General features: G+C 39.4%; 2 protein-coding genes across 2 annotated transcripts in view; one reads left to right on the top strand and one right to left on the bottom strand.

Annotated features, from left to right (window-relative positions):
- The window catches only part of LOC124773687 (pre-mRNA-splicing regulator WTAP), a 40,692-nt gene extending 27,097 nt beyond the window's left edge, over nt 1-13,595 (bottom strand). The window contains 2 exon segments of the mRNA XM_047249423.1: nt 13,075-13,268; nt 13,405-13,595. Of these exon segments, the coding sequence (XP_047105379.1) occupies nt 13,075-13,258 (184 nt within the window). The 5' untranslated portion in view covers nt 13,259-13,268; nt 13,405-13,595.
- Nucleotides 13,596-13,836: 241 nt separating this feature from the next.
- LOC124773703 (superoxide dismutase [Mn], mitochondrial) overlaps nt 13,837-25,662 on the top strand; it is a 45,874-nt gene continuing 34,048 nt past the window's right edge. The window contains exon 1 of the mRNA XM_047249424.1: nt 13,837-14,020. Within this exon, the coding sequence (XP_047105380.1) occupies nt 13,983-14,020 (38 nt within the window). The 5' untranslated portion in view covers nt 13,837-13,982. The remainder of the gene's footprint in view (nt 14,021-25,662) is intronic.

The following is a 25,662-nucleotide window of genomic DNA, read 5'->3' on the forward strand; positions in this document are numbered from 1 at the left end:
CTGAGGTCATCAGTCCCATAGAACTTAGAACTACTTAAACCTAACTAACCTAAGGACATCACACACATCCAAGCCCGAGGCAGGATTCGAACCTGCGACCGTAGTGGTCGCGCGGTTCCAAACTGTAGCACCTAGAACCACTTGGCCACACCGGCTGGCAGGGAATACTTATTTAGTTATCAACAGTACAATGTATTGTTTGCAAAGTGCTGCAATCAACCGACTGATTAACCATAATTTTAAAAAAAGCACGGGTTCTCAGGAGAGCAAAAGTTGCTACTTCCAGGGAGAAAATGTGTACAAAATCCAGGCATCCTAAAAATAAGTAACTTTTCCTCTATTCATATATAGATCAACACAAAACTCTATTTCTGATGCATGTACTCAGAAACATTTTGTTTATCAGATCACCTGAGGATAGCAGTGTCAGAATCTCAGTGGTTCCTTTTCATACACTGCACACAGTTTGTTCAGAAGAAATATTGAAATGGTAAAAACATGATTCTAGGAATTTGAGAAATATGCAAATACTTTTTTACGATTGTAATTTCCTATTAAGAATAGGTATGCAAAAGAAATCTCATACTCGAAGATGAGATACAACAAGGGTACTGTGATTTGGCCTTTGTAAACTCCTCGAGTGCCATTTTTCATTGTTTTCAAGTCATGCATTGGTGACAATAGGAAGACTGAATTAAAGGAGCACTTTCCCCAAATGAGTATGATCCCTGGTTAGGAACACAGGTTACAAAATAAAAATTTCCACAAATGCTGAATATGAAAACTGAAAACTATTGTAAATATACTGACAATGTGCTGCAAGCAGTTGAGTTACAATTGTCAAAGTCTCAGAGGAGTTGCATTGTTTTGTGACCACCTGGTACCCATACACAAATTTTTAGTCACTTGTGACTTTCTCTTCTAGTTCCAAAATTTCACAAATCCATTATTTATAATTTTGTTCAACTTTAACAAGTACCAATTTCAATACTATTAAAGAAGAAAAAGGATGCTGCAGTTTCAATTATGTGCATTATTAAACATTAGTGCAAGTGAAGCTGTCTTGCTTTCTTTCAAATATACCAATGAACACAATTAGAACCTGGACCACTATAAAACAGCATAAGAGGGGAAATGCCAGGTTGAAACTTTCAATTGGGGTGTGAACAAGTACACCTCCTGTCGACTACACTCTTTAGAAGACTTTAAAAATTTAATTACAAAGTAATCTATGTTCTTGAAAAATAACATGGTGCACCAACAGCATTGCTTCCCCAGAGGGAGCACATGTCTTAAATAAAGTTTTAACTATATATGTCAGAATGTTGAAAGAGGAACCCATGTCATTGTCAAAGTCTACAATCTTTTAACACATTATATCACCAAACAGAATGTAGCATTGCACTATCACCAAAATAAAAAATAATAATGTTGTTATTAACTATAATAGGCAGACAATCTTCATAATGCATAGTAAGTAAGCTCTAAGTAGACATAATACCTTTTTCAATCAATTTGGTACAAGTGATGACAAAGGAAGATGAAACTGAGGAACTTTTTAAATATGTAGGGTTACTGGTCTACAAGTGAACTAAATGATTATGCTGGTAATATTATGTGCTTGCTTCAATATTTTGTTTTGAGAGAAGCTGGAGATGCTGAGAAGGAGAGGTCCAGAAAATATCTGTGGTCTTCCAGTAATGATTTATGTGGATATACTGACACACCTAAGCCAGTTGCAGGCTTCACTTTACACACACATTATCTCGACTCATTTATCTGCCTTACACACCGAGCAATTTAACTGATGTCAACAACTGCCTTACAGAAATGACTAGGAGGAGGAGGAGATTAGTGTTTAATGCCCTGTCAACAATGAGGTCATTGGAGATCGAACAAAAGCTCGGATTAGGAAAGGCTGGGGAAGGAAATAGGCAATGCTCTCTATCAAAGCAGCCACCTGGCAGTTGCCTGAAGTGATTTAGGGAAATCGCATAAAACCTAAATCAGGATGGCCAGACACAGGTTTGAATAGTTATCCTCCCGAATCGAGTCCAATGTGCTAACCACTGTGCCACCCCATTCAACAGAAATGACTAGAAAACATCAAAATACTTTGTGCTAGAACTGTATTGTTAAACCCAGAATTTTGTAAATTGTGAATTATATCAAGGAAAAAATGTCTGGTAAGTGAGTGGTACGGGATAGTTGGAAAACAGCTGATAAGACTGGTATTAGAATTGTTTCTGTAAAATATAATTTTATGATAAGGTTTGTTTATGCTTTGAGATTTTATGATTTATGATATTCATGAGCATTTAAATGGTAATCTGAAGACAAGAAATGCATTTACATACATTATCAACATTAATTTGACCACCCTCAGACTGTTACATTGCTGCAATTCACAACAGAATGGATACACCCAACTTACGAACCGCTTCCAGAATTCCATACCCATTTGTTCAACTGTGCACAATTTACTTGCATCAAATCATGTTGCAAAATGTATGAACCACGCTTATTCCCAAAAACTGACCACAGATGTTCATAGTGCAAATGTAAGCCCCACAGAAAGCCATAAAACTGGGGCTCATAGAAGCAAACAGCCATCATCACAAAAATATTATCAACAGCATGTAATGCACTGTATATGCTTCTTTGGACATCTGTCATACACAAATATAGTCTACTAATAGAAACAAAGTGATAGATGAACAACTGAACCAGCCTCCTGCCATCCAAACATTAACAGTTCACATTGTTCAACACCAAACCTCATTCTAAAGCAGGACTGAAGGTGATCAAAGTTTGGTAATTGCTGTCTGTACACAAGAACTGGGTGGTTATAGTTAAAGAGCAGCTACTCATGAAGGTCCAGTGTGGACTGTAATTATCATAAGGCAGTGAAACTTTGTAGATATGCTAATGCGTTAATGTGGAATCTATTTATGCGATTTATGCTGTAAAAAAAAAATTAGTAACAATTTGGCCACCAGGTGCAAAGTTAGCACTGTACAGCATCTCGTCAACACCACTGGTGGTCATATTGAACAAACTGTATAGTTGGTGGTTAATGACAAAAATTAACATTATGCCTTTCTACTCGTTTGACCTTCTCTGCCCATACCCCATTCCTAAACCATTACATATGAAAATATTTCTATACATCTTTCATGCATTCACAATGCCAGACTTGCATCTAGTGGCCAAAATTGGAACTAACTTTTTTCCAGCATAAATCTGTTTCCCATTAACGATTTATACCAAGTTTCACTGCCATATGATAATTGCAGCCCACACTGGACCTGCATGAGTAGCCGCACTTAGTCTGTGTACCTACTTACTACACCTAATCAAGCTAAAAAAAATGTATCCTCTGAGTCTGATATTTGGTCAACCACAAAGACAGAAAAATAATACAGAACCTGTTGTGCAGCAGATAACTTCACAGCAACACCACAGCAAAACCTTACAACACGAACAATCAGTTTTTCAGTTTTGCTATATCAAAAACTTGGAGGAGTTTCCCTGGACATATATTGCTTTATGTAGATAACCATTTGCAGTGGAATAAAAAAAATTAGTCTTTAGTTCTGGTGCCATATATATAAGGAGCTATGTGTGTGATGAAAGCTGTATAAAAGCTTGCCTACAACATATGATATGGAACCTTCAAAGGTATTTTAATCATCCAAGCACATAGAATTTTGTCAATATGCATAAGCACTCAGAAACTGAGGGCAAAGAAGCTCATGAGGGATCAGTTACAGACTCACTGCTAATTAGATCACGGATGGTCTGCAGACACACAAAAATGTGTCTTTAATGACGTTCTTTTGGTATGGCAACAAAAAAGTTTACTTGGGATAGACCAGCGAACATGACACTACATCAATCCCAAAGGCTTCACCTACAATCGAATATTTGTTCTATTAATACAATTAATTACCCAAAACTCTAAAAATTATACCATGGTTACATTCCACAATAGAGTAGCAGGGAGAGCTGCATCAAACCAGTCTCAGGACTGAAGACCACAACAACAACAACATTCCACAAACCCAAACAGTTAGTAAGAAGTAATACCTATAAATAATTAAAGTTAAAAATGGAACTGACATCAAATTTCTGACACCATGTAGCCAGCAAAGCCTCTGCATCAACAGAAGCCTTCAAAATACTGCTTTGTCAACACTCAGTCAAGTCACCATTCAACCTAACATATACCCTGGGCTATGCTATGGAACAGTATGTCACCACAACAAAGATTTCGTACCAGCATACACTGGCTTCGCCAACTCAAAACAAAATGAGCTTAAACTTCAACAGGAGAAAATCTTAAAAATCTTTTAATCCAATGCACACATTGAACTATAATACAGGTCAATCCATTACAACAACCCACATTCCAAAAATAATGTAGATGCAAAATTGTTGTCAGAGTTCTGTTTTCTTTCTGTTTGTGCTTGTGTGACATTGCACGATACATTATTACACCCCAGTAGTAAAAGACATAGGGTAACCTTAGGTGCAACAGACACCATTCATCAATGTAACATACAATAAATTTAACAATATGATTTGTTTATTATACGTGATCCAGAAGTTTATAAACAAATATGTTGTTTCCATTTACTACTATTCTTACTCTTTGTGCTGCCTGTTCCAAAGTAAAAATCTTTGTGCAATGCTATACCACAGGGGGATGGGGGTGGGGTGGGAGGGGTATAAAATCATGTGGCGTTAGTAAGAATTTAATGAAATGGGATTTATGATTTGTTAGCTGAGAATGAGGATATTTGCAGAGTGTATCAGGATACTTCACAAAAATATAATGAACATATACCATTTGAAAAATTATTTCCTGTAAACAAGCTACACAAGGATAGGGAGGTAAACAAAGAATCCATACAATTTTTTTTTAAATACCTTTCTCAGATTATTACTGCAGATATTAGTGCACACACATCCATAACACTGTCATGCTAACAAATCCTTATTGGTGGTGATAGGTTATGCAATACAACTCCATATGGTGTACTCATTAGGAGCTCAAATCCTATGTAAATCATCTACATCTACACCTTGGAAGCAAAAGATAGTGAGACCAAATACCGCTTGGACCATGAAATATTCCAATCTGCCTTCAACCTAGTCCTCACCTTTCAATGACGTGAAGATTTACCAAGAACATGACATGGTTCTGAACTGTCAGTCCCTTATCCCAGTATGAGTGTGGAGTAGAGTAGGAAGCACACAAATTACCAAAGTGGCACCCAATTGAAAGGCTTGCACCGGGTTGTTTAACCACACTGAATCACCACCACCACCACCACCACCACCACCACCACCACCTACACTCTACAAGCTACCTTCATGCGTGTGCAAAAGATTCTTCTGGCACCAATATCAACCATGAATCAAGAAGAATGACTGGTGATAAGTTTTTGTTCAATTTCTAATTTCTCTGATTCTTACATCATGAATACTTGGCGAGCTGTGGGAAGATGTAATATGTTGACTGGCTTCTGGGAATTTTAACAGTAAATCTGTCTGTGAGAAAAGAAAATTATCTCGAGCACTGCCTGCCACTAGAGTTTAGAGACTACCCTCCATGATGCTATCAAGCTTACTACACAAATCAGCGACAAAATGTGTCACTCTTCTTCGGATCTTTGCTACTAACGCTGCCCAGTAAGGGTCCAAAATTGATAAGCAAAACAGAGAAATAAGTTAAACAAGGTTATTATAAACCACACCTGTCAAAGGTTAATAACATTACATTAAGATTCTTTAAACAAACCTCAGCCAGGCAATGGCTTTTCCTACAATTGGTTTCATGTGGTCATTCCACTTTGGATCACTCAGGGCAGTTACTCTCAGATATGTTACTATTGCTACTGTTTCCAGTGATTTCTCACCAATAATGTAATAAAATGATAATCCACATTTCTGTGTATTTATGTGAAATACGTGATAATTACACTGATCAGCCACAACATTATGACCACTAACCTATCGATATAAACCCATGCAGGTGATAGCAGCATCACCTGATGATGAACCACTGTTAGTCAGACACACACATGGTGCATGTAGTATCAGTAAGCGTGCTTCTGTGTGTAGAATGGGAAAGATGTGCGATCTGATTGAGTTTGACTGAGGGCAGATTGTGATGGCCTGGAGGTTTGGCACAAGCATTTCATTTCAGGAACTGCAGGATTTGTTGGATGTTCGAGGAGTGCTGTGGTTAATGTCTTTAACACATGACAAAACTGAGGCAAAAGCACGTCCAGACACAATGGTGTTGGGCAGCCGCCCCTCATGACAGCTGTCGCACATCAGGCTGGGCAGAATGGTAAAACAGGACAGGCAGTGAACTGTGGTGGAACTAACATCAGACTATAATGTTGGGCAGAGTACAAGTGTGTCTGAACACACAGTGCACCGAACACTCCTAATGATGGGACTCCATAGCTGATGACCCACGCTTGTGCCAAAGTTAACACATATTGACAACTATGCTGAAATAGGCACATGACCATCGCCACTGGATGTTGGCACAGTGGCAAAGCGCTGCATGACCTGATTAATCCCGATAGCTTCTTCATCATGCTAACGGGAGGGCTCGAATCCATTGTCTTCCAGAGGAACAGCTCCTCGACACCTGTACCGAGCCAGTGCCAGTTCCATTATGCTCCGGAGAACATCACGCGTGGGTCCAGTGTAGTTTGTGTAGGGTAACATGAAAGCTGAAGAGTATTGCACACTGGTTGCAGACCACGTACAACCCTTCACGACAATAGTGTTTCCTGAAAGCAGTGGCATTTTTCAACAACATAATGCACAATGTTACAAGGCCAAGAGTGTGATGAAATGGTTGGAGAAAAACAGTGGTGAGTTCCAATTGATGTGCTGGCCCCCCAAATTGCCAGATCTGAAGGCGATTGAACACATCTAGACATCTAGGATGTGATTAAATGTGGCGTCTGAGCTCATTGCCCCCCCCCCCCCCCTGCAGAATTTATGAGAATTAGGCAACTTGTGTGTGTGTGTGTGTGTGTGTGTGCAAGCATGGTGCCAAATCCCTCCAGTGACCTACCAAGGTCTCATTGCTTCCACAACATGATGTGTTACCACTGTTGTAAATGCCAAAGGTGGACATACCGGCTATTTGGTAGGTGGTCATAATGTTCTGCCTGATCAGTGTATTCATGTTGAGAGCCAACTTTCTGTCCCTCTGCCAAGCTTTGATCTTCCGCAGGTCTTTCATTACCTAAGTGCAATTTCCTGGCATTTCAGCTTTCTCACCAACAACAACAACATTATCTGCCATCAGCTGAAGCTCTACATAATGGCGTCATTCTGTAGTGTTTGGCTACAGCATGCACTTCAGTGTGTGTGTGTGTGTGTGTGTGTGTGTGTGTGTGTGTAGGGGGGGGGATGGGGGGGGGCATTATTGTTGTTTCTTGTAGTAGGGTAGGTGTGGTGAGGGGTTAAGTATGTTCATTATGATGGCATAAGGCAAAGATGGCAAGTATTAGATAAAGAGGTGACGGTGACAGCTTCTGGAACATATAAATTCTACTAGGAGTAGTCACAAGAAGAAATAGTGGCACAGTGTATTGTACACAGCAGCACTGCCAGTTATCAGGGTAGGGCAACAGCTGTACCTTGTGATATGTGAGAAAGATTAGTGATCCGGCAGAGTATTCTCTGTCTCTCTCTGTACAGAACACATCACATAGTTGTCTTCTTACATGTACACCTCTATGACAATGTGAAAAGCAGGACAAATCAGTTGCACTGCCTTAGACACTAATTCCCCACCATGAAGGAAAAAGTCAAGTAGTTGAAGTGTTTGTTCTGGTCTAAGGAGAAATCAATCAAAATAGCTATAGGAAGCATCTTCACATTGGCCTGAAGTTGGTTCGACAAGCTGAATATCAACACTGAAGTGCCAAAGAAACTGGTATAGACATGCGTATTCAAATACAAAGATATGTAAAATGGCAGAATATGATGCTGCAACTGGCAACACCTATATAAGACAGCAAGTGTCAGGCGCAGTAGTTAGATTGGTTACTGCTGCTACAATGCCAGGTTACCAAGATTTAAGTGAGTTTCAACATGGTGTTGTAGTTGCCACACGAGCAATGGGATACAGCAACTTACTGAGATAGCGATGAAGCGGGCATCTTCCCATACGACCATTTCACGCTTGTACTGTGAATATCAGGAATCCAGTAAAACATCAAATCTCCAACATCACTGCGGCCGGAAAAAGATCCTGCAAGAACGGGACCAACGAAAACTGAAGAGAATTGTTCAACTTGACAGAAGTGCAATCCTTCCCCAAATTGCTACAGATTTCAATACTGGGCCACCAACCATTCAACGAAACATCATTCATATGGGCTTTTGGAGCCAAAGGCCCACTTATGTACCCTTGATGACTGCACAACACAAAGCTTTATCTCTTGCCTGGGCCCGTCAACACCGACACTGGACTATTGATGACGGGAAACATGTTGCCTTGGTCAGACGAATCTCATTTCAAATTGTATCGAATGGATAGATGTGTACGGATATGGAAACCACTTCATGAATCTATGGACCCTACATATCCGCAGGGCACTGTTCAAACTGATGGAGGCTCTGTAATGGTAGGGTTGTGTGCAGTTGGAGTGATATGGGACTCCTGGTATGTTTAGATATGACCTTTGACAGGTGACATGCACGTAAGCACCCTGTCTGGTCACTTGCATGCATTCATGTCCTTTGTGTATTACGACGGACTTGGGCAAATCCAGCAGGACAATGCAACATTCCACACTTCAAGAATTGCTAAGTGTGGCTCCATGAACACTCTAGTGCGTTTAAACACTTCTGCTGGCCACCAAACTCCCCAGACATGAACATTACTGATCATAACTGGGATGCCCGGCAACATGCTGTTCAGAAGAGATCTCCGCTCCCTCGTATTCTTATGGATTTATGGACAGCCCTACAGGATTCATGGTGTCAATTCTCCCCAGCACTACTTCAGACATTAGTCAAGTCCATGCTACGTTGTGTTGTGACACTTCTGTGCGCTCTCAGAGGCCAGACACGATATTAGGCAGGTGTGTCAGTTTCTTTGGCTCTTAAGCATAAATTATCCTAGCAGACAGGCAGGAAACCTAACCCAATTCTACCTAAAAATGAAGCAAGGTTAAATCTACATTGACATCTACATCATCTGCATCTACCGACACACTGAAAGCAACCACACGGCGTGTGGTGGAGGGTACCCTATACGATTTCTAGTCATTTCCTTTCCTGTTCCACTCGCAAATAGAGCGAGGGAAAAATGATGTCTACATGCCTCTATATGAGCCCAATTTCTTGTATCACCTTCGTGGTCCTTATGTGCATTGTATGTTGGCAGCAGTAGAATCATTTGGCAGTCAGCTTCAAATGCTGGTTTTCTTATTTTTTTCAGTAGTGTTTTTCGAAAAGAATGTCGCCTTCTCTTGATAGATCCCCATTTGGGTTTCTGAAGCATATCCATAACACTTACGTGTTGTCTGAAGCTACCAATAACAAATCTAGCAGCCCGCTCTGAATTGCTTTGATGTCTTCTTTCAATTGGACCTGGTACAGATCCCAAACACTCAAGCAGTACTCAAGAATAGGTCATACCAGTATCTTATATGCAGTCTCCTCTATGGTTGACCCACTCTGGCCTAAAATTCTCCCAATAACCTGAAATCAACCATTCGCCTTCCCTACCACTGTTCTCATACGCTCGTTACATTTCACATCACTTTGCAACTTTACAATCAGATACTTTAACAACTTGTCTGTGTCAAGCATGATACTAGTAATACTGTATCTGAACATTATAGGTTTATCCTTCCTACTCATCTGCATTAACGTAGATTGTTTCCACATTTAGGGCTAGTTCCCATTCATCACACCAACTAGAAATGTTGTCTAAGTTGTCTTTTATGTTCCTACAGTCACTCAACTTCAAAACCTTATCGTACACCACAGCATCAGCAGCAAACAACTGCAGATTGCTGCCCACTCTGCTTGCAAATCATTTATGTATATTGAGAACAGTGATCCTATCACACTCCACTGGGGCACTCCTGAAGATACCCTTGTCTCTGATGAACACTGGCCTCAAGGACAACATACTGGGTTCATAACTTAAGAAGCCAGTCACAGATCTGCAAACTCATTCTGTATGCTCGTACCTTTGTTAACAGCTTGTAATGGAGCACTGGGTCAAATACTTTCTGGAACTGATGGTTTTTCCAAATCACAACCAAACTGTCACCTTCCAACCTAACCTAGACCTTGGGCTACATATCAATCTGTCAATACAACCAGGCTCTTTTTGCCTTCTTCACACTCATTGGCTTTGCCAACAAACAATAAAACTGCGAGTACATGCACCAAAATGTAAAGTCACAGAAGCTATTAAAATTACTTCACTGGTCAGAGTCAACTTGTACCAAATATTTCTCTTCATCTCCAACTGCGTTTGCGATCACTGCCCCAGGCTTAGAGACATTTCTCCTCAGCTAAAAAGTCTTACCATTTGTGGATCAAGATGACACAATTCACATAGGCCCTATGTACAAACAGGATTATATGAAGCCTCTGACAATGCTTCGCAAATTCTCACCCAAACTGTCACCTTTCAATCGAACTTAGACCTTGGGTAACACTGCAGATAATCATATCACTGCAACTAAGATCCTGTCCACAAACTCACAACCTATTTGTCATCTTTGAATGTAACCTATACTTCAGGCTATGCTGTAGATGAGTCTCTTACAACTTACATTCTAAAAAAAACAATAGACTCAAAACTATGTTGTCAGTTTTCTGTTCTCCTTCTGTCTGCACACATATGACATCACATGCCCACAACAACAGTGTCATGGGATAAGGATGACATCTGGTATCAGTAGCTTCAGTTGATCCAATAAACATATTGTATACTATTAGCAGCTACATCAACCAATATTAAATGTAGTCAGACCCAAGATCTTGAAAGTAAGTGAATTGGAACTGAAGGATTTTAGAAGGTCCGTACACACAATTACATACCTACCCTAGAGTACAATGCAATGCATCTCGCTCTACCAAGAAGAGATCTGCCTTTGATCTGAAACTGCGGCTTTTACCTTAGGACAAATTCATGAAGCCCACAAGCATCTTGCAACTGTAACTCTGTCATCCCTGTACATACTCTCTCAAATTATTGATTTTTTGATAGTGCCTCAATGAAAAGGAAACCATACGACAAATTAAGCTACAATTAAGAACACTAATGTTTTGCATTACAATAACATGTCTTACAAAGCTGTACAATAATGAATACAGTAAACTACATTTTCTGTTTTCAATCAGTTTTAAGTAGAATAGAAACGCGAGAGTGATGATCAACAGATTTAAAAGGTTCCTTTCTTATGGTACAGGAATTTGGTACAGTACTTTAAAGATGTTCACTGTAAAGTGCTACCTATGGTACAATCCGCAAACTAAATATAAGAGCAATCACAGCAGAGAAATGGTGCAACCTCCACTACTCTCAGTTACACACAGGTTTTTGTAAATCAGCCAAGGTCCTCTGTACTTGTTCTTTTCCAGTAGTGTTCATCTTGTGATGAGGGAACATCTACAGACAAGTGTTCGACACATAGTGGAACATTCAGTGATACTTAATTTGGGGTATGCCAGGAGGCATGCTTGGACAGTCTAATGGTCAACAACCGTTCACAAATTTCAGGAAACCAAAGTTCAATTTGGGCCGTGACACAAATCTTAAATTGTGATTTTAACCAGTTACAAAATTCACCTAAACAAAGGAGTTTCTCACTGAACTAGTTCAGTGTGTTATAGTAGATTAAGCTAAAAAATTGCACCTCCTTGCATGACTTTTTCCATATCCCTGAGATCACTCTCCATGGGATCCATGGAAAATAACTAATGTAAAGTAGGCCTAATTTACAAATTATAGGAACTGCTATCACCACTCTTTTTAAAATTAAGTTGTGAAATTAATTACAGTGATGGCTGTCAACATATTATTCCACTAGCATTACAGTTTAAAACATCTCTTGGTGATGGGTATACTTCGAATTTATGTATTTGTCATGATCAATTAATATCAAAAGAACATGTCACTGGTTTTAACTACTAGGCCTATGTTCCTTAGGCAAATAACTGTGTCATTTTCAACAATGAACAGAAAGTTTATTTAACACCAAAACAGAATAGATGGAAACCTTTCTAATAATTTAGAATAACTTACATGTACTAGTTCATGATGAATGACAATGTACGAATCTGTACCCTCCGTGTAAAGTTAATACTGTAATTTTATTATTTTCAAAATATCCCAGTTCTCATATATCTGAGCCTAAAACTAATTTGGTACCAATACTGCCATCATCCTGATTGTTTCTAAACAGCTGTTACTGTATCAGAAACATAATTGTCTATGCAACTTTAAGACAAGCAGGAAAAATACAGTTTCTTTAGCTGAATATGTCAAATTAATGTGGTAGGAAAATGTCACTCAAAATACACATACAGTGGATGACAGTTCAGCTGTCAAACTGCTCCTTGTTTTGTTTCCAAAATTCTGAGTTCCACATTAAACTTCAATGGATCAGTGACCATGAAAGTTCATCATATAATACTAATTAAGTGAACACACCACTGTGAACCCATTACAATCAATATATTTCTACATTGATCACTGTCATATGCAGTCCAACTGAAATCCAATAAATACAGTTACAAAGAAATATAACTTTACACTGACAGCTCAAATTGTGAAGGAGACTTTACATCCTGCACAGGATGGCGAACTTTTCTTTTAAAGCAATTACCTTCACAATAAATGCCAACTCTTACATTCAAAATATTTTGCAGTAACACATAGAATGAATAAGGCAGTCATCTGCCACATGATTAATAACGTCAGTTCACTCAAATCACGACAAAAGCTAATTCCCGACAAACTTCAAGTAAAAAAAAAAATTCAGTTTCAGACTATGCATCTACCTTCCTGGTTTGCTACTTGAGATTCAAGTACATCGACGTACGAGTCCAGTTCTCTCCAATTTCTTACGAGTTCTTCCCGTGTTATTGATTCCAACTGCTGATCACTTAATTTTATTCTTCGACTGTGGCGCCCATGAACTCCAGACGCTGGAGAGGTTAGAATAACGCCTCCTTCGTCTGCCATTATGGATAACCTGTGTGAAATGGCGAAATTAGTTCATGAGCACTAAATAATTTGTTGGGTAGAAAAGCATTCTTTATTACGTTCATGATATATTTGCCGTGGCATTAGCAAATAACGAAATATAGGGTCTGTATTTGAACACCCACACTCTCAACACAGCAGAATCACTTTTATGCTGCTAAACTGCAGATTTTATCCATCACTGGTGCATCACGTCAGCTCTTCGATAACTTTATTCGTAGTTATAATATACACGATACACACAATCAAACACACCAATCATTAAACTATATCCATTTTCTTCCCTCTTTTCCAGTCCAAAGTAAAAAACACACATTTGGATAGTCAGAGATCAAACAATATTGAAAACATAGGCAAAGATAAAAAACGGAAGAAATCTTGAGCAATATTTGAGCTGAGTCATTCATATGTTCTTTCCAATACATTAGCGCAGCCAATATTAACTTATAATACGTAATCATAAATATTTTGGGAAATCTGCGTTAGTCGATAGTATATCCTTGGCTGTCCCTAGTGTATATCTTTACCGTTGCACTCTTTCGTAATCGGTCAAGTGACTGTCGAACTCAAGTCTGAGTGCGGAGGCCGGAGGGATAGAGTGGGGGAAGGTGTAAGATCGAAGGTGGTAGGTTTTTATTGTTGGGATTGAAGGAAGCTTTTGCTTTTGTACTACAGTGATACTGATTTCGCTTGAATATTAAAAATGTTGGCATGTCGGCGGTCTGCCTTAACATTCCTAAGGTAAGACGTACTGGAAACTACAGAATTGCGTAATACAGCGGTCAAATTTTTTCTGTGGGTGCCAATGTTTGATGTGTCGAAAATATAATCACTATTAAATCAATAGTTCCACAATACTTAGAATGATGAGTCCCTGTCTTTTTTTTTAATTAATTTATTTATTTTTTTTTTAAGTCTGTTGCAGCATTGCTATTAAATCCATCGTCGTAGGGAAATATCCATGAAGAACGTAGGCCTATATATCGAGACGTTACATCTGTTGCTTGCTTTCGTGCCGGTGGCAATGCAGAGTAGGACCGTATTTCACTTAATAGAGAAATGGCAATCTGTGCGTCATGTCGAAACATTTTGTCAGTAGGCAGGGGGAAGGCACTCTGCGAGGCAGAATTTCATTAAACCTGAACGCCTACTAAGACTACTGAAAATTGTAAAAGTCCGAGATTCTTAGTTCACGGTTGGCCAAAGGGCGAGGTCCCAACTTGAGCAAGAAAACTATTGATTAAAGACCTTCTATATTTAAGTATTTAGTTTGACGCGTAATGTTTCATAGTTCGGTGGAGCCTCTGGAAACTATTTGATTCCTTGCACTAAAAGCGTCTGTATTACCTAATATAAACATTTAATAGTCTGGGACAAAGAATTTCTCATTTCTGACTTAAAATAAGAGCAGCTTGTGCTTCTCTCAAGGTTCACCCAAGAACTGAGAACGTGGCCATTTGGACAGTTACATGGAATGTGTTAGATGGGCTGTATTGCAAAAAATATTCAGGGGAGGTATGAGAAATCTTAGGTGATCACTCTACTACAGTGCGTGTAAAACAAATTGAAGCATCACATTGTAATGGTCCCATCTTCTGGCAACATGCAAACACTGCCTGTCTTTTGCACATGATTAGTAAATACCCCCAAGAGAAGCTGGCAGAGCCTGTTAGTTGCACTGTTTGTTCGGGTAGTATCTTATTTTTGTACTTGGAGAGAAGTGTTGTTAAAACACACAAACTGGTTAGGTAAAATTCAAGGCAAAGGTTCATAATATATTTTGTGATGACTATCAGCCTCCACCCCTTTCCAACCCTTCTTCCTGAAGAAAAACGTAACTGGGACCCATTGTGACTTACGGAGTTCACAGTTATATTATTTTGAACATTGTGAAACTCTAGACTGAATATGGCTGAGGAAGATTAGATATTTAATAGCAGAATAATTTGGTTCAGCAACATCTGAGACACTACTTTAATACTCTAACAGCCACGCCAGTGTGAAATCTCTCTCTCTCTCTCTCTCTCTCTCTCTCTCTCTCTCTCTCTCTCTCTCTCTCTCTCTCTCTCTCTCTCTCCCCCCCCCCCTCTCTTTTACGGGAATGTCATTATGGGTCTCTGTCAATGAAACTCAGAAGTGGTAATCTCCTCTGTGTAGTCATTTAACTCCTAGGTGCTCTGCATGAAGCCCAAAACAGTTGTCAACACTGAATCAGTGTGTTGAAGATTATATCATGCACTCTGTACCAATCTCCTTGGTGCCAGCTGGAGCTTCCTCTCTCCCTCCCCCTCCCCTCTTTCCACCTCTTTAAATACAGCACAGAAAATTGCCATACACTGTGTCTGAAGGGAAGGTTTAGATACTGTAAAGTGGAATGCTTCATATTTCCTATACTGTATTTTGAACTAAAGTGTTAAAAACAATGCAGCAACCAAGCATTACTAATTCTTCTGCTACACCATTGAAATGTGTATATCTGAAGCAAACACTCGTTGGGGGCAGTTCAGGTAAATGTACGTGCATGCACTCTATAATGGTTCCTATGTCTTCAACAACTCCCAGACAAATAAATGCAATACTGAGACAATCATGAAGCATATAACACACACATGTCCCATTCAAAAGAGGCATTTCATTTAAGGAGAGAACCTGCAAGAAAATACTGGTATAGGTGTAAAGTGTCTGGATAAAGAAAAATATTGGCTAAGATCAATCTGTCACCACAATCAGGTTTTTTGCTTTCACGTTAGTTCACTCCACCAATTAATAAGCAAACTGTGAACATGTGTACCAAAATGTGATTTCACAGCAGCCATTAACATTGTCACTGATCAATGCCTCAATGCCTGTGACTCATATCGAATATTTCTCTTGACCTGTGTGGTTGTAGTGTATCTTTTGGATACTATCACACTTTTCTATGATGTAGACAAAGTTTCAGAAGTAGATATTTGTGAGTAAGAGCTGAGAAGTCGTCTTGCCACTCCCAGCAGTAGACATTGCACCTAACCACAGCAAAGACAAAGGACAAAAGATTTTGGATGCGGTTTATCATAGTGACGTTTTTTGCTGGGGTTACGTTACAAGCATCCTATCTAATTTTTGTAGTAAGGTTGATGTTTTATCCCCTTTCCATCCAATACTAATTCATCAGGACACAATAGACATATAATTTTGATTCATTCTGCAGTCATTTGTATATAAACCAGCTGTCCACCCTCATACAGAGTGGTTAAATATCCAATGTGAATAAAGTCCCAAGATCCATTGCCAGTTGAGTGAAACACACATCTACTAAGATATGGTTACCTGACATCACCAGGAGAGCAATCTTTTATTGAGAAAAATATAATCTTCTTGTTAAAGAAGATTTCTCACCCAGATCACATAATTACATGTAAGGACTACTAGTTTCAGCAAACTTTGCCATCTTCAGTTCGTCAACAGGCATCAAACATTGTGCCACTACATAGTGCACCGTCATTTAGTCATGAACATATAGGCACTAAACTTGTTGGAACAGAAGCATCAGTGTAGTGTCATACGTCAAGTAATACAAACATAACTGTGTTAAACACAAAATACATCTGGTACACTTAAGCAAGTGATACAAAAGTTATTAATGAAATACATTTGGTACAGAAGGTATTACTTGCTCTGCCCAAATCAGCTGTTAGCCCCTTGTGTGTCCCAAATGTATCTTGTTAGTGACTTTTGTGTTTACCACAGTTATGTCTTTATACTGGTACTTGACACTACACTGGTGCATTTGTTCCGGCGAGTTTAGTGCCTATATGTTCATGACTAGATGAGTGCACTACATAGTGGCACAATGTTTGATGCATGTTGATGAACTGAAGATGGCAATTAAAGTTTATTGAAACTAGAAGGCCATACGTGTAGTTGCTGTGATCTGGGCAACTAAAACTTCTCTACTTAGATGGCGTGCACATACACCTCATACTGGCGTTGGAGTAGTCTCCACCCTAACTGCAAGAAAAGCTTAAGGCAATTTTGTAGGTACTGGGTTATGACCCGTACTCAAAACAATGATTTTACATTAATACTTTTGTTGTTTTATAATGGGAAGAAGTACTGTAATTTTAACGTGTTAACACATACCTTAACAAAGAAATTCACGAGACAATTATGTGAGTTGAAAAGTTATATTATTTTCACTTCCAGTTTCAACAATTCAATATGCAACCTTCAAGTCCCATATGCACTTCTCAAAAATGATCAGTATTGACATATGTTTCTAGATGTTATGAATTCTCAAGTGCTTCTTTCAAAGACTTGACTGCAGATGGGATATTAAATTGCCAAAACTTGTAGTGAAAATAAAATAAAATAACTTCTTAAAAATGGCTGTTTGGCTAATTTCTTTGTTAAACAATTGACCGGCTGCTGTCCCGTGTTCACAATGGATCAACAGAGACTATTTGCACAGAGGTTGAACCAGATGTCACTCTTGACTGTGCAACCACTTCCATAATTGTGTCATAAAGATTTTTCCTCCTGATGAATGTACTGTATTTGATACTGAATTCTTTGGGATGATGACCCATTTCTCAATATAGCAGATGAGGTAGCTGATAGTGGCGAAAGAGGCTTGTAAGAAGCAGACTGGGGCTTATGTGCTGTCCATCAGAATTTAGTTACCTTGCTGTGTACTGTTATTTGTCAATCGGATAATATATTTCCTTGAGAGGGATAATAAACTGAAGACTATAAGAAGATAATGAGTAACATTCATTCAGCCATCAAGAAGACTGAGTCCTTCTGATCAAGAAGATGGAGTCCTTCTGATGCAGATTCGTGTTTACTTATCACTGATGTTTGTCTTTCTTATCAGGCTGGTTTGTGTGAATATGTATGATGCACTTCTCTCTCTCTCTCTCTCTCTCTCTCTCTCTCTCTCTCTCTCTCTCTCCCTCAATTTAACAGAGCTGCTATTCTGGGTCATCCAAAGTGTTCAGTACGAGGTGTCAGCTTTGACCCTTGACATAATGACACTGTGGCATGTGGCATCATGTAGGAGCATTGTACTTGAAAGTTGGTGTTGAGAAGAGGGTCTTCTGTAGATGGTGATTACTTGAGGTGATACTGTCTTACGGTAAATGTCAGGGATGTTGTGTGAACTGGTGTTTGTGAAAGTTGATTGAGTGTATCATTTGTGTGATTGATCTAACAATAAATTATTGAGACATTTTTTGACAGCGGAGATGACTGATATGACATGCAGAAATATGGTGTGTTGGTGCAATATGTCAAAAATGTGGAAAACCTATGGAAGTGGTTAAAATTACTCCTTATAGTTGTAATGGTTTTAGGTAACGGTGTCAGGAGCACAATATGTGAAGATGGACACAGGACAGAGTGGTTGTAATTTAATCTGACCCCAAAAACACCTGTACCTTATTAAAAAAAAATTTAATGTACAATATGTTGCTTAATTAGTCTTGCACAAATTAAAAAAAGAGCTATCATATTAAGTTTTCTTGCGATATAAGAAACACAGTTAAAGAACACTTACGCTTCCAGAAAAAAGGAAAAAAAAAAACACTTGAACTCCATGTAAACTGGTAAAGTACAATTAACACAACTTTTTGGAAGCATGTGCAAATTTATATAGATCTTCACTAATTTTGTTGGTCTTTTCTCTCCAAAATTATTTGGGGGATTCCAGTGTCATGGATGGGATAGTTATGTTTTTCAGCAGTCAACAGCGTAAATAACAAAAAGTCAAAACAGAAATAAAGTGAAGATTGATTGATTGATCGATCATACGAATCGTTGTCTTACCTTGCCTTAAAAACTTTGCCACAGGTGAGGCAGTGAATAGACACAGCATTGGATGCCCATCAACACTTTACAAAAACTCTGCAAATTATGTCCTCATTTTCTTTATAAAACATTGAATTCACACTATTAAAACAATTCTCAATGTGATGAAATATCAATAAATTTAGTATTATTAACATTTACTTACAAAAATTGCAATTGAAGACCATCTTGTGTGGGGCAAGGAATTGTCAGGGGTGGAACTTGTGAGGTAGAATCTGTTCTTACTAATTAAAATTATATTAATTTATAGATTAATCAGAAGATGCCGTATTTAGGTGTCACTTCCTATTTAAGTAGTCTTGTAGGAAACTTTTGCTATCTGTAAATATGATAAGTTTCAGTACAGTATTACTATAAAGTCCAGAGTGCTTACATATTTTAATTAAAAAAACTTTGCAGATTACTACTCTTCCACTTTGCAAATTGTATAAATTTCCTGAAAATTCATAATATAAGGAACTCCACAGATGTTTGATGCATAGATTTGGGGAAATAGCAAGAAGTTGTTCCAACCTGTTGTGGGATACATCCACCTCGTCAACTAACACCTTCACTGATTGCCCTAGATGCCTCATACATATAATCTGTATTTCTAACAATGGAAAATCCAGGATGGGATGTGACAGTGTTATGAAAAGGATAGTTGATAATCAGCATATAACTGAGATGCTGAGTCATCTGGCTGCTGAGGCCAGACTGTGAGTAGCAGTGTATGATAGATAGTTGAAGCAACTGGACGGTGGGAGTTAGGCAGGAGGGTGGGGAGGGGGAGGGAAATGGGTGCATTGGTGGAATAGACGGCTGTGTAATGCTGGAATGGGAACAGGGGAAGGGTTAGACGGGTAAGGATGATGACTAACAAAAGTTGAGGCCAGGAGGGTTATGAGAACTTAGGATATACTGCAGGGAGACTTCTCACCTGCACACTTCAGAAAAGCGGGTGTTAATGGGAAGGATACAGGTGGCATATGCTGTGAAGCAGTCATCGAAATGAAGAATGTTGTGTTCTGTGGCACGCTCAGCAATGGAGTGCTCCAGCTTTTTCTTGGCCACAGTTTGTTGGTGGCCATTGATGCAGGCAGACAGCTTGTTGGTTGCCATTGCCCACATAGAACACTTCTTTGAAGTTTAGCTTGTAGATCACGACTAGTTTCACAGGGATGGGATAGATGATGTTTGTGACCGGACTGGAGTAGGTGGTGCTGGGAGGGTGTATGGGACAGGCCTTGTATCTAGGTCTACTATGGGGATATGAGCTATGAGACAAGCAGTTGGGAGCAAGGGTTGTGTAGGGATGGATGAGGATATTGTATAGGTTCAGCGGGTGGTGGAAACCCACCATAGGAAGGGGTGGGAAGGATTGTGGGTAGGATATTCCTCATTTCAGGCCACAATGAGAGTTAATCAAACCCTGGTGTTGAATGTTATTCAGCTGTTCCAGTCCTGGGTGGTATTGAGTCATGAGGGGAATGCTCCTCTGTGGCCTGATGGTGGGACTTTGAGAGTTGGTCAGCGACTGGAGAGATAAGGCATGGGAGATTTGTTTTTGAACAAGGTTGCAGGGTGGGGGGGGGGGGGGAGGAGTAATTACGGTTTGTGAAAGCCTCAGTGAGTCCCTTGGTATATTTCGAGAGGGACCACTCATCCTACAGATGCGATGGCCACAGGTGGCCAGGCTGAATGGAAGGGACGTCTTGGTATGGAATAGTGGAGGCGTTGCTGGTGGTTGGTAGGTTTGATATAGATGAAGATACCGATGTGGCCATCTTTGAGGTGGAAGTCAATATCAAAGGTGGCTTGCTGGGTTGAATAGGATTAGGTGAAGCAAATGGGGAAGAAAGCGTTGAGGTTCAAGAGGAATGTGGATAAGGTGTCCCCACCCTTGATCCATATCATGGAGATGTCATCAGTGAATCTGAACTAGGTGAAGGGTTTGGGATTCTGGGTGTTTAGGAAGGGTTCCTCTAGATTGGCATAGGATGGTGCCACGTGAGTGCATGTAGCCATACCCTCGATTGGTTCATAGGTGATGGCTTCAAAGGAGAAGTAATTGTGGGTGAGGATGTAGTGGATCATGACAATTTGGAAGGAGATTGTAGGTTTGGAATCCATCGGACTTTGGGAAAGGTAATGTTAAATAGTGGTAAGACTATGGACATTGGGGATGTTAATGTAGAGGAGGTGCTATCACTAGTGACGAACAGGGCACCATATGGTAAAGGAAAAGGAACTGTGGAGAGTCTGTGGAGGAAATGGTTGGTATCATTTATATAGGAGAGTAGGTTACAGGAAATATGCTGAAGGTGTTGGTCTACAAGAGCAGAGATTCTTTCAATGGGGACACAGTAACCGGCCACAATGGGGCATCCTGGGTAGTTGTGTTTATGGACTTTAGGAAGTATGTAGGAGGTAGGAGTGTGGGGAGTGGCAGGGGTAAGGAGAGAGATGGACTCCGGGGAGAGGTTCTGAGATGGGCCTAAGGTTCAGGATAGACTGGAGATCATACTGGATTTCTGGAATTGGGACACTGAGGTAGGGTTTGTAAGTGGATGTAGATGAGCACTGATGGCATTGTTGCTGTCCTTCAGCTGGAAACGTATATCCAGCAGCTGGTCTATGCGGTAGCATAAAGTTCACTACTGTTTCGTTTAACTCATCATCTGTGCAATCCACCAGTCTCTCTCTCTCTCTCTCTCTCTCTCTCTCTCTCTCTCTCACACACACACACACACACACACACACACACACACACACACACCTTCTCAGGTTGTGAATCTGAATATTATGCTGATGTTTCTGAGGTGTTGGCCAAACGAACAAAATTTCTTCTCTCTTGCTCTTTAAAGTGCATGCAGTATAAGTTCGCCCATCTGAATTCCTTGTTTGGACCATTCTTCTTTTTTCTGCTCATGGAATTCTTTGATTTCCTCTTTGGACAAAAGAATGAGGGCAGTGGATGTGTAAGATTTCACGACTCTCATAAAATCCTCAGCATTCTGAATCACAGCTGCATTTGGTCTGGAAAGATTGTTTTGTAGCATGATGCTTCAGTAGGCCTCCTACACCATCACAAGGCCCCATCCCATGACCAGTAGCACTGTATACGCAGTCAGTTGGCTCAAGCGACTTACTCAATTCAAACAGCTGGTAACGATTTTTAAAATGACTAGGAAAACCATCAGATATAATGATGATCTTCTCTGCCCCTGTTTGCAGTTGAAGAATTGCGCATTGCTAGCAAAGCATGTGCTGAGTCATGTCCTGTCTCATCACATATACTTGTGGTCTTGGTTTGAAACAATGCCACTCCTTTAAAAATTGAAACCGGCTCATTACTCCAGTGATACTTTTGTACATCTTGTGGGAGAATTACAGGCTAGTTCTCAGCAAAATCACAGTGAAACTCTGAACATAATTCTTGAGCCTGTACATGCCCTTTCACTTCTGCAATGCGTTATAGATGCAATTTCTTCAGATGCCGGTGTGTTACTGCTTTTACTGACCATTTACCAAGTTCATCAATGAAACTGTCAAAGGCAACAGTTTTCTTAATTAGTTTATTTTCCTCCCGTGTCGCACATGTAATTTCTGCAGAGTTATCTGCCACTTCTTCCCTTTCCAGAGAAACACCACCTTTTTGAAACAAAAGAGTCTCACCCTTTACGTTACAGACTACTAGTGACTTCACACTCCCATCGAAGGCGTCATTTGTTACATGCTCCAGTAAGTTCTTCAAACTTTACCACACAAAGTTCAAAATTCGTGCTGTACACACATAAACAGACATCTCTAGGTGGGTGTTGAACTACCCACTTAGGTTTTAGTGCATAAAATTTTGATCTTCCAACATGTGAAGTTGTATAGTTGCTCTTATAAATTGCAAAAGTTTCTTTAATACTGTGAGTCATTTAGGTCTTCACTGTCACTACTTTTTGACCTTCAACTGTTACAGTTATAGTGTCTTTTTTGTTAGCACTCTGGCGAGAACAGTCCCATTTATCTTCCAGATAAAATTACTGCACTATTTGAACTTGAACTGCTTTCACAGGATGACCATAATAGGGATCTGGTCTTTCAAAGACTCCTTTGACAGACCTCACATTTCTTGATTTGTCTACCATGTACTTTGATACTTATGGAACGTGATTCAGAATTGTTTCCTTTGAAAGTGTCTCTGGAACAGTACTTAAAACTTGCACTTTTCCACTGTAGTATGCACAATATTAAACAGCTGAATTGATATTTGTGAAAAATACCTGGCAAGAGGAGCAAGAGTGCTTTGGTTCATTTTCTTCTGAAGGTGGAATTTCTACTTTGAAGAGTGTGGTCAGTTTTGGTGTAGTGTATTCATCCATAGCTTTAGTAATTTTTCTGCACTTTCTTGAGCCATAGAGCTTATGACTCGATTTCACTGACCACGGTTTCTTAACAGGACTAAAACCTGCCTCTGTAGTTGAATGATTCAGGATATTTAATTCTTCCTATATTGATGCAAAATCTGCACCATGCAAGGCTTCACCTTGTTCAGATACTATCGTTGTTGTTCTGTCAAAACATTTAGAACACACAAAGTCATCTTTGGAAACATCTTCACTTTGGAACAGAGTTTTCAAATGAGAACACTTATTCCCAACCTAAACAACGTATGTTTGTTTGTCTTATATATCACTCTTTTATGGATATGCAAATAGTCAGCACACTTCACTCTCCTGTGGCCCCAGTCAGAAGACATTTCAAACAGTCCTTTTCACAAAACACACTGCAACTGTCAGCTGGAAAATTCCTCAGAACTCACTGGATGGTCTCAGATTTCTTAGAAGCCTCTACAGTAAACAAATTAGTACAGTGTGTAAACTTTTAGATGGCAGACCTCTCCCTAGTCCTGAATCAGTAGAAGTCGGTAAACGTTGGGAGGCTTTGGTAGGCACGCAGTTTCGACTGCTGCCAACATTACGTAGCTGACTGTGTTGTACAAGGTAGCCATTGTCGTCTGCTTCGTTATTGTTTTGTGCTGTACTGTTCTGCGTGTTTTTATTGTGCTAAACATTATCAAAATGAGTGAAGAGGCAGTTGCTGGCCCATCTCGGGAGTCGCCAACAACCCCTACCGGTAGGCCTACAGTTAGAAGGAAACCAGTATTACGTAGTGATGCTCGCAAAATTATATTGCGTGTGATTGAATGCTGCTAAAGAGAAAGGGAGCAGAAAAAATTGCTTCACCCCATTTACAAATCTTCAGTGAGAGCTGCTACATACACAGGACAAAGCATGCGTAGCATTGGAAGATTCAAACAGTTTTCCAAGAATCATCCTGGCGTATCACCACAAACGCCTGGCAAGAAAAAGTAAGTTTCCATTTCAGATATTTTGTTCGCGATCACTTTGAAGGAGCCCCCTATTTCGTCCAAATTACCTTATATTTCATTTTTCCTTGCTACCGTATTGCTTTGTATGGAAACACCACTGGTTACTGTATTATTTCGAAACACATTCATATTACAGTACATTTCCAAATTCAAAAAAATACATGCAGTGCAGAAGGCATTTTCTTATAAATCTTTCTCGCTCTTTTAACTTAGGAAAAGAAGTGGAGAAATCGAAGTAATGATTGATGATTTCATTGCAATCAGATGAATGGTTTGTGAGCCCATAGTAGACAAACATACATACATTCATTTTTATATATATAGATTTTAATGTACGTGACGATTTCAGTTTCGTTTACGAACAACATTTAAAGCGAGTTTTACTTCCAAGCCTTTCGTCTGTTTTCGTGTAAGCATGACGTGCAATTTGTAGTGCCAGCACTGCAACTGGTAGGCGTGCCTTGTCCCCCTCCCCCCCTCCCTCCACCCCCGGCTCCTCTCCCCTCACCAGCCAATGCTTGCTTCCTCCTCTCCCCGCACTCCCCTCATAACTCTGCCGTCTTACAGTTAACACATTGTACTGAACAACTACAATACAGAAACCTTCAATGAACAACCATGAAAAAGAAACTGACAAGAAACTACACAAGTGTAAGAAATAACTGAAACAATGAAAGTGAAAAGAAATAACTGCAACAAAGAAAGTGATAAGAAATAACTGCAACAAAGGCAATAGAAATAAACATTGTAACAAAGAAATTAGTAATAAACAACTTCATTGAAGATATATATTACCCTTGAAAGTTAAAAAGAAAAAAAGATTTTTTAAAATAAAACCTGTCAAACTTAAAAGTGAAAGCTCTCCTTTAGGGGGAATATAGTACTACATGGTACTAATCGAGAGAAAAAAAAAAAATCAAACTTTTCTGGATTGACATTTCTGAAAACAAAAGTTTTCTGTAAATTATAAAAAAATTCCAAAGGAGACAATAAAAGAAGTTTGACAGATATGTCCAAATGGAGGATACCATTGTAATCATAAAGCAATTATCTTTCAAATAAAAAGAAAACTCTGACAAAATATCGAGAATTGTTACAGAGCTAAAACATTTTAGAAAAATTTCCGAAATTCACATCTCCAAAATGGTGTTCTGAGTGTCATCTTTGGAGG

Source organism: Schistocerca piceifrons, chromosome 2 (genome assembly GCF_021461385.2).
Source record: "Schistocerca piceifrons isolate TAMUIC-IGC-003096 chromosome 2, iqSchPice1.1, whole genome shotgun sequence".
Lineage (NCBI taxonomy): Eukaryota > Metazoa > Arthropoda > Insecta > Orthoptera > Acrididae > Schistocerca > Schistocerca piceifrons.